This window comes from Astatotilapia calliptera, chromosome 12, assembly GCF_900246225.1.
Source record: "Astatotilapia calliptera chromosome 12, fAstCal1.2, whole genome shotgun sequence".
Classification (NCBI taxonomy): Eukaryota; Metazoa; Chordata; class Actinopteri; order Cichliformes; family Cichlidae; genus Astatotilapia; species Astatotilapia calliptera.
In genome coordinates this window covers 18,175,328-18,185,365 of record NC_039313.1, presented here as the reverse complement: position 1 = coordinate 18,185,365, position 10,038 = coordinate 18,175,328, and the positions used below count along the sequence as shown (strand labels likewise).

The following is a 10,038-nucleotide window of genomic DNA, read 5'->3' as shown; positions in this document are numbered from 1 at the left end:
GTCTCAAAATTGCAAAGCTTCTGAAGCGTGATCATCGAACAATCAAGCGTTTCATTCAAAATAGTCAACAGGGTCGCAAGAAGCGTGTGGAAAAACCAAGGTGCAAAATAACTGCCCATGAACTGAGAAAAGTCAAGCGTGCAGCTGCCAAGATGCCACTTGCCACCAGTTTGGTCATATTTCAGAGCTGCAACATCACTGGAGTGCCCAAAAGCACAAGGTGTGCAATACTCAGAGACATGGCCAAGGTAAGAAAGGCTGAAAGACGACCACCACTGAACAAGACACACAAGCTGAAACGTCAAGACTGGGCCAAGAAATATCTCAAGACTGGTTTTTCTAAGGTTTTATGGACTGATGAAATGAGAGTGAGTCTTGATGGGCCAGATGGATGGGCCCGTGGCTGGATTGGTAAAGGGCAGAGAGCTCCAGTCCGACTCAGACGCCAGCAAGGTGGAGGTGGAGTACTGGTTTGGGCTGGTATCATCAAAGATGAGCTTGTGGGGCCTTTTCGGGTTGAGGATGGAGTCAAGCTCAACTCCCAGTCCTACTGCCAGTTTCTGGAAGACACCTTCTTCAAGCAGTGGTACAGGAAGAAGTCTGCATCCTTCAAGAAAAACATGATTTTCATGCAGGACAATGCTCCATCACACGCGTCCAAGTACTCCACAGCGTGGCTGGCAAGAAAGGGTATAAAAGAAGAAAAACTAATGACATGGCCACCTTGTTCACCTGATCTGAACCCCATTGAGAACCTGTGGTCCATCATCAAATGTGAGATTTACAAGGAGGGAAAACAGTACACCTCTCTGAACAGTGTCTGGGAGGCTGTGGTTGCTGCTGCACGCAATGTTGATGGTGAACAGATCAAACACTGACAGAATCCATGGATGGCAGGCTTTTGAGTGTCCTTGCAAAGAAAGGTGGCTATATTGGTCGCTGATTTGTTTTTGTTTTGTTTTTGAATGTCAGAAATGTATATTTGTGAATGTGGAGATGTTATATTGGTTTCACTGGTGAAAATAAATAATTGAAATGGGTATATATTTGTTTTTTGTTAAGTTGCCTAATAATTATGCACAGTAATAGTCACCTGCACACACAGATATCCCCCTAAAATAGCTAAAACTAAAAACTACTTCCAAAAACATTCAGCTTTGATATTAATGAGTTTTTTTGGGTTCATTGAGAACATGGTGGTTGTTCAATAATAAAATTATTCCTCAAAAATACAACTTGCCTAGTAATTCTGCACTCCCTGTATGACAGTTGCCAATCCACGTGCATGGTGCTGACCTGTGAGTACAGGTCCCACTAAAGAACACCAGGTCCTCATGGAGTCTGTTTCTGACAGTTTGGTCAGAAACATGCACATCATCAGCCAGCTGGAGGTCATTTTGTAAGACTCCTGTTGTGCTCCTCGCGTAAAGGATTTAGATTCCGTTACCACCTGCAAGATTGTTCCCTTTCAGTGCACGTGTTGTCCCTTTTCATTTGTACCAGAGCAGGTGGAATGGATCCACAAAAGTTTAAGTTTTCTGATGTTTAACTGATTTTGTCCTATAAACAGTCAGCTAAACCTAAGCCTCAGTGTTGTGTTTAAGAACTGCCAGCAGGGGGAGCCAGTGCATAAAAACGTCCTTCCTTTGAACAAATCAGCTCTATTGTATTGTTTTCTTTATTGCAATAAATGTAAGAAAGAACATAGTGAGTCCAACACACCTTATAAGTTGTACTTTTAGCTTTTTTTTTTTTTATTTCAGTCTCGGCAGTGAAAATCTGCATTCATAAAAATACAAGTTCTAAATCCAAACGCTGAACAAAAGTATTTTAAACACACTGCTACTATAAACAATGATCGCAGCCAGCGCACAGACACTTAAAATAACGGAGCAGCAGTAACTAAACATTACCAGTGATACGGATCCAGCAATAATCACAAAACAAGATGCTCTGGAGTGATTGGATCATAACAAACAACATAGTAACGCAGTGAAAACTACCATTGCAAAATCTTGATGATGTCTAACGTTTTTAATTATTCTCAAGCAGTCATTTTAGTCCTGTTTTTTTAAGACACAATAAAAGCCTCAGAAGGGGAAACGTACAACAGGCAACCATACACATGCAATCATGTTCTCGAGTGTTTTTATGTGAACACCTAAACTTTGGACTGTTTCTACTATCTACTCCATTCCTGTGTCAACTCTAAAGCATCGCAGCGCACACCTCAAAAGTGTCAATCTAATCTAGACCTCTTCAGCTACACTGCCCTGCACTGCAAAGACAGATTTTTATGTTTTGTTTTGTTTTCTAAACGCGTCTGGTCTGTGTTGCGGCAGTGCTATTTCGTCTAACTACTGTCTCTCGTTCATCCTGAGGAGACTCTGGAAAATTTCCTGTCACTCCTTAACCTGTGAAAAAAAAATAGCAAGTCTTCTTTTTCACGTCTTCCCGGGACCACCATCGATGTTTTCAAATCAAATTTACCCGTCGGCTGAACACGAAAAACAAATCTCCAGGAACATTATAAAGGAAATACATTCAGAAGTATCATGCTAAGGCAGTTTTTTGAGTTATAGGCCTTCCCTTGTCTTTAGTGGGCCTGTCTTACCTCACACTCCCTCATCCTGTCTCAAGAGGGAGACTATTTTTGGACCACATCTGTATCACAAGTGTGCACGCAAGAAAAAGCGGTCTCTGTGCGCACAGGTTTCTTGTCTGTGCCTCCCCGCCAGCACAGCCAGCAGGTCACTACAAATCAAAATAAACCAGATATCCATCACATAATCAAACCTCCCTTGAAAAGCAAAAGGTTATGAACATTTTCCCCGTTCCAAACAACACCTCTTTACACACTGGTGTCATTACGTATTATTATAAACACTGACTTGATATTCGTATTGTTATTTAAGAGAATAGCCCTTATTCTCTTGGCTATCAAAAGTATCAGATATGAACATTAAAGACCTCCAGACGTGCTCATTAACAACAGATCCACTGTAATGGGTTTCTAGTTGTTAAGGCTGTGTCCACTGTGTGTGAACTTATCTTGTTTGTGCCTCACGTGTTAAGAACAAATACAGAAAGGACAAAGCTTCATTCAGTTCAAGTCTCCGGAGACAACACTGCCCCCTGCTCCTTTAAAATAGACATTACTCAGGGAGGTGGAAAGGAGAAACAGGGAGATGGGAGTGCTTTGGTCCATAAAAGAAAAGAAAAATCATCAGGAACTAGATGCCCGCTCATGCTCCAGGGGTACCGGCTTGCTGGGCCATGAGAGGGTCTCCGCCATCCGCGTCGTCCTGCACGGGAGTGGTCTCATGCTCTGCTGTGATAACAATGGTGTTTTCATCTACAAGCTCACAGGTGGGATTGGAGAAAGCCGACAGGGGCAGGGTGATCCTCTGCATCTCACGCTCATAGACCCGCTGCTCATGCTGCTTCTTCAGGTCCCGACCCCTAAAGGCAAACACAAAACATAGATCGGTTATGATATCTCTTTATATATAGTTAACCCTCAAAAGATGAATCTGCAATAACTGATTTTTCTAAATGGATTTTTGTTAATTAACAGTAGCATTTGTTCATTCTCCCTTTTAACTCTTAGCTATCATGCAAACAACCAATCACAGTCAAGTCTTGTTTTGTTTTCAGCATCATGAAAATATCTATCATTCGCATGCACTCAGAAGCCTTGTCGCTGATCCTACACACTGTATTTCTGGGCGTCACCCGAGGCAGCATATTCACGATAAGGGTCTTCAGAGAGCATACTGTACGTAGATAACACAGCCTGTTACACCAAGCGCTGCATTGTCAGCAGTGGGACAGATGGCCAGAGGAACCCAGAACTCACAAGCTGGCAGGGAGTTTATCTACTCCAAGGCAATGCAGCGACGGGAAGCAGCACGAGGTGACCTTCTGCTGATCTGAAGCCAAAACAGGCCAATATACGCCTATCTGCCTGCTCCTGTGCTGTCTTTGCTCTGCCTTGAAACACTTTATATCACCACAAAGTCTTTAGACTTCTCACAAATTTCCATTTCTTTTCAGGACCAGAGGGTTAGCGATACACGAGATGTAAAAAAAAGATTACTTGTACTTAATGCTACAAAATGAATCAGTGCACTCCTGGAGGTAATCCAAATGGATGGTGTTTGGGGTAGAAGGGAAGCCTCGAGGGGATTGGTTTCCTTGTCAATAAGCTATCTATTCCCACTGCAGGCTGTTTCCACTGGGATATAGTGTGCAATCTTTGCCTGGAGAAGTCTGGGGTGAAATCTTTCCTCAGCTCTTCTTTTAGGTGGCATAAGATAATGCAGAGTCAGTCAAAGACAGCGAATTGCAAAGAATGTAAGCATGTCTCCCACTCATCAAACCCATTACTGGTGGTGATGCTGCCAGTGTATGCTGAGGCCACTTATAAACCCTTTGACATAATATGCTTCTCCTCCTTATTAGTAATCACTTCCTAATAATAGAAAACGAGGACGGGGCAGCGCTAATCAGATAGGACAGCCCAACACAGATCCGGGAGGGCATTTTGTGTTTGCCAAAGGGAACCCGAGTTCCCTCTTTCGTAACATCGGGGCTAACGTTTTGCACGTTACATAACTGTACGCTTCCTGTCCCATTCAGCCCCTCCTGCTTAAAATAAACTGCAGGCATTTCATTTCATGCCACGTTTGCCCTCATGTTCTGTTGTGGTTTTTGTGAGAAAGCTCATAAAACTGCTGCCTTGCTTCTGAGAAGAACAACAGAGACCATCGGTAGGGAATCTGTTTAATAGTCGATGGCCTAAACTTAAGAGTACGCCGATGACACGTGATGTCGTGTGAATGAATCATTCCGGTATTCCTCCTCCACCTTTCAAAGCTATCAAAAACACTACAAGCCGGTTTAAACTGGACGATGCAACTCTGAAGGATCGCATTTTGGCTTTATCTCACATCTAAGTAGCTCACCATCCATGAACAGACAATCCTGAACATCCTCATGCACACAAATCCCTCTGATACTGAACCAGCTGGCCTGCTGTGAGTAAGATGCTCACCTCTTATAGAAGTAGCCCAATGTGATGCCCACTCCAAGGACGATTATAATCCCCATCATGATGATAGCAAGGACATATCCTGAAAAACAAAAGGAGAAGAGGAAAATGGTTAAAACAGAAGATACAGATATATAAGAAAGACTTTCAGCTCCTTTAAAAACTAAACTGTGTAATTTATAATTAAAACGTATTCAAGCTGCAGGTTTGTGCACAATGCCAGCATCATACATGTTTTTAAAGTACAAAAAAGCACAGCATACCAATAGCGCCAAGGTCCTTCTTCTTTTTTGGTCCTGTATGAACTCGCTGGCTGATCCCCATCACTGGCTGCAGAGCTGGAACATCTCCCCGCGAAGCTTTGGCTGGCTGAGCGCTCTCTGTGGAGGGAGTGGTTGCTTTTGTACTGAGGGATTCAGTCTTTGCTGGTATGGAAGAGTATTGTTCTAAACATACAGCAAAACAACCTTTTAGTGGTCTTTCCCCAAGTCATGTTTTGCCATATAACAGAAGTAATAGGTTGTTTTTTTTGGCCATAAAAAAACTTTTTAGTATACTGAGGATGCTTGCTAATCTGTGAAGGCACTATTAATGCTAAACATTGCACAGTGACGTGTAATGTAAAAGTAGTAACAGTCGTTTTGGAGAAACATATGCTGCCATTCCAGAATGTGAAGTCATTGCATGTTTGAAAAGGCAATTCCAATGAACATCCTGCAAAAACTACAGCAGCATGTCTGCGTAGTAAAACACTCTGGGTCTGAACCTGGAGTTTTTCCATTTCCTACCTTTTATCTCTACTTTTACATGAAGTAGTTCACTTTGGCAACCCTAACCCAAGAATATGTATTTATGCTTTTAAAACCTAATATATAGTTTTATTCTTTAGTGTGTGGCGGTACTTCAATTTGACCAGAAGTGGACCATGTGGTGTCCAATTACTGCTGGTCCAACAACATTACCGCTGACGCAAAAACAGCGGTAATGTTGTGGCATGACGAAAGCTCTGAGATTTCTCTCAACAAACTGTTGGGATGTAAATCAATAGGGGACTGACGAGCACGTGCCTTTTGGGTTGTTTTTTTCCAATGTACCAGACACAAACAAGCCCAGCACAGCCAACTGCCACTCCAACAGATGACAACGTCTGCTCTTTAAATCTTTTGTTCCCCGTTTCCTCCACAGAACTTGTTTATCAACTCTGCCCCAGTTAAAGGGCAGGAAGTCATAAACTGATTCAGCCAATTAGCTGCTGTCTCCGTGGGAAAAACCTCTCCTCTGTGCCAATAAGCTCGGTGCTGGGCGTGGTCAACGGCTTTCCCCAAACAGAAGTTTGAGACGCGTGCGCTGGTGCTTTGTTATTGTATGACTTTTGTTGGCTCCCCAGAAGAGACGGAGACAAAGGTCACGCGAGATTCCTCGGAGTAACTTAACAGCGCCCAGCTGACCTACTACACTCTTAAAAGCAAGTCATCACTGATCCATCTGCAATGAGACTGGAACAAGTTTTAGACATGTGCTAGATGGAAACTTTGTTTTTTAAGTGATAAGAGTTTCCAACTTGGCTGCACACTTTTTGCATTGACTAATAAGTTTTACCTCAAGCTGAGAAGCTATAAAACATCATTATTAGCAAAAAAAAACAAAAAAAAACAACAACAACATTTCTACTGCAAGGCCAGACAGTGCAGCTTATTTTTGGCCATGTTTCTACAAATGTCGAATTTGTTGTGCAAATGGCAGTTGTACTGTGCATACAACTCGTATAGTATTAATAATTACCGCTGTGTATAGGGTTTACCAACCTTTGCATGTCTCAAGTGCACAGGATTCTCTCTGAATTGCTCCATCTGGGCCAGCAATGTAGCACCAAGGCCTCTCAGAGGCGTCTGGGTTTCGGCAGTAATTGTGATCTCCAACACCTACGGGAGGAATGATAAAAAAAATAGCATGTGTCTGATACCATGCCTTGTAGAAATAAAGGCCAATCTCTACATGTCTGTCCCCACTGTGTGGATTCATTAATCATTAACACTACTTCATCACAGTACAATGAACGGCCTGGTATGAGCACAAACAAAGGAAAAGAGCAACTGGTGCATAAAATAGGCCACTTAACACCATCAACAGGCACAGATGCTGAAAATTCACATCTTTTATTGTATTTCACAGCCTTTCCTCTGATTTTGCCATGTCAGCACCTCAGCCAAGATGTTCCATGCTGTTTGTTATCCAGCACGGAAACTGTTGTGCCCAATAACTGTGGGCATTTCAAATCTGACTTCATTTTAAGGGGGGCATTAGATCTAATATAATTTTGTACCTTTTTCTGAATCTGGATGGATTGTAACATCATAGTCCCTTGTAGTATTGGTCCAGATTAGGCAGCTCAGACCTGAGGAGGAGTTCTGTTGTTCTCCTCTGTAGTCCACACCATGGGATCTCACGCAGTCTGAGCGAAACAGCAAAACAACAAGTGAGCGCAAGACATGAACTTATTTGTGCAAAGAAAACGAAAGGATAGAAAAATAATATAAACATTCACTCGGAGCACAGCTTTTAGAAAAACAAAAAAAGAAAGAGGAATTCAACACACACATACATAAAAATCAGTCTATAAAGCACAAGTTTACCTTTTTGGTCTCCATTTGATGCCCTGCTCTCCACCAGAGCCACGCTCAGGAAAACAACGTGCAAAGAGAAAAACACTTTGCAGAGCTGACGGGCTGATTTCACAGACAGCATTTTCCCTCTACACCAAAAATGTATATATATATATATATATATATATTTCAATATATACAAAGTGTTTCCGATGGAGGACGAGCCTGTGCTGGATTCAGACACACTGCCCCTCTTGCTGCAGTCCCAGCCCTTGTTTTTGTCAAGACGAGCTCTCAGCTTACTTCGTAAACAGCCTTCTGCGGTGGAGGCGGTGGTGGTGGAGGAGGAAGAGGTGTCCTTTGCAGTGCAAACCTCAAGGTCCTAAAGCCTCACCAGATTCCTATGCAACGCACACACACACACACACACAATGAACATGCACAATGAAGAGCATACCCTGAAAAATAATACGTGCAGCCTTGATAAGAGATTGTTTTGCTTAAGCTGTAAGGAGAACTTATTTCCCCCCCCCCCCAACTATCAAGCCTCGATCCTGTTCCTTAACCAAGACTATTTTCCACACTTACAGCCTTTTCTCTGGTTTCCTATAAATAGCTGCTCTACTTTTCCATTTCCATGAAAAAAAAAATTAAAACTTTTCCATTTTTAATCCCTCTCCAACTGCAAGGTCTTATCTGGCTCTAACTACTTGGTGCATTTATCCAAACTCCCTCTTCCTGTTTCCCATGCTTCCTCTCCACCCCAGGAGGCTTTCTTTTTTTTTCCCCCTCCCCCCTTGTTTTGTTCTTTTTTAGGTGGATATTGTCAGAAGTTGACTCTGCTGAACCTAATAAAGCAGGGCTGCCAGTTGTCTCTTCCTGTGCACAGGGAGCTGTATGCTCAAAGCAGAGTGGAGGCCTGTGCCATTGTTGGCTGACTAATAAAGAGGGCAGCCAACCCGTGACTCAGTCAATGTTCACTCTGCCACTTTTCAAATATATGCTTACTCAGTTTTCAGGCAATCACCAGAGCAAACAGTGAACATGTGTGCCGTACGCTCCAGTACACTCTGGCCTCTCTGGATTCTAATCATTTTGTCTCATTGAGACTATCTATGTCATAAACACTTGCACTTTTTATCAGCACGACTTTCTCCAGAAATGAGCTGCTGTAAAGAATTCTCCTAAGAAATTTCTCTCCATCGTGGTAAGGAATCAAAAAGTCAACATGACCATTCGATTATAGTTTCTCCAACCTGATGAGGAAGACTTCCTTACCTTCAGAAATGTGTCTGAGCCCTATCTGAAATCGACTAAATTATAATAAATATGCCTTGTTGGAGATTAAATGAAAGAAATCTGTGAAAACACATGTTGGCATTGTCTGCATTCATCTTTGTTCTCCTCCACAGAGACCTGCTGCGCTAAATGTTCACGTTAAAAGGCTAAACTTCCTGAAATGTTCCAGCTCATGCATATAAATTAAACAATTAAACTACTAAATCTGAGTGATCTGAAGCTTTAGGCTGTGTAAGGTTGACCATTCACATTGACAATCCAGATGCCTGTGCCTAATATTTGATGATTTAAAGGTTTGGAAAATGATAGTAAGCAGCACTAATCATATTAATGACTAACATTTTTCCAAAGTATCACCCTTAAAAAAGTTCTTGATTATATAAACTGCATAAGCTTTTTTTTTTTTTTTTAAATCAAGATACAAGAAGCTGTCATTTCAGATTTCATATAAGATTTAAGTCATTATAAAAAGAAAACAAAACTAAGTGTGGGTATTTTCTCACTGCAAACGCAAAGATCAGCTGGGTCCCTGTGGTAGAACAGTGGAAAAACATGACGTCCAAACAGTGCAGTGCACACACGTCAGTATTTATTTACACATCACATAAAAGGGGCTTCGCATACATGGTCTTGTTTCACGTTGCCATAGTTAATCATTTCATTACCAAGGGCACGGGCTTACTGAGAACCCAGAGACTGTCAGTCACAAAGGCCGTCAGAGGCTTTTCTTGAAGCAGATGGTCATTTTCCAGTTTCATGCACACTTTGCCTCCAGGAGGAAATCTCTAACCATCATGACCTTAAACTCACTTCTCATACTTCGTTTTCAAGTTTAAGGGGAATAAAGGAGCGTTCAGTCAAAAAAACACAATTAAAATAGCTTTTCATTAAAAGTACACTTTTATTTTCAGGCATGTGAAAAAGCTTTCAAGAGTTAAAATAACAAGATTATTAAAAAGTAGGAAAGTAAAGTGTGTTTAAAACTAAGGAAGGGAAGCATGGTTTTGTTTTTATCTGCAGCTGCAAGCTGTAGGCACTATTTAAACTCTTAAAGGATTCTAGATAGAATGATTATGTTTGTCC

General features: G+C 41.8%; 1 protein-coding gene across 3 annotated transcripts; it reads right to left on the bottom strand.

The window, feature by feature from the left end:
- Positions 1 to 1,726: 1,726 nt before the first annotated feature.
- pik3ip1 (phosphoinositide-3-kinase interacting protein 1) lies at positions 1,727 to 8,567 on the bottom strand. 3 transcript variants are annotated; one of them, XM_026187829.1, is made up of 7 exons: positions 8,245 to 8,567; positions 7,687 to 8,057; positions 7,377 to 7,505; positions 6,859 to 6,975; positions 5,317 to 5,433; positions 5,057 to 5,135; positions 1,727 to 3,462 (listed from the first exon to the last, which is right to left on the bottom strand). In XM_026187829.1, the coding sequence occupies exons 2-7, from the start codon at positions 7,796 to 7,798 to the stop codon at positions 3,246 to 3,248; spliced, it is 771 nt and encodes a 256-aa protein (XP_026043614.1). In that variant the 5' UTR covers positions 7,799 to 8,057; positions 8,245 to 8,567; the 3' UTR covers positions 1,727 to 3,245. The 3 variants fall into 3 exon arrangements, with proteins under 3 accessions (XP_026043614.1, XP_026043612.1, XP_026043613.1); XM_026187827.1 differs by having other exon boundaries at positions 5,317 to 5,499; positions 8,245 to 8,565; XM_026187828.1 differs by lacking the exon at positions 8,245 to 8,567 and having other exon boundaries at positions 5,317 to 5,499; positions 7,687 to 8,180.
- Positions 8,568 to 10,038: the final 1,471 nt, after the last annotated feature.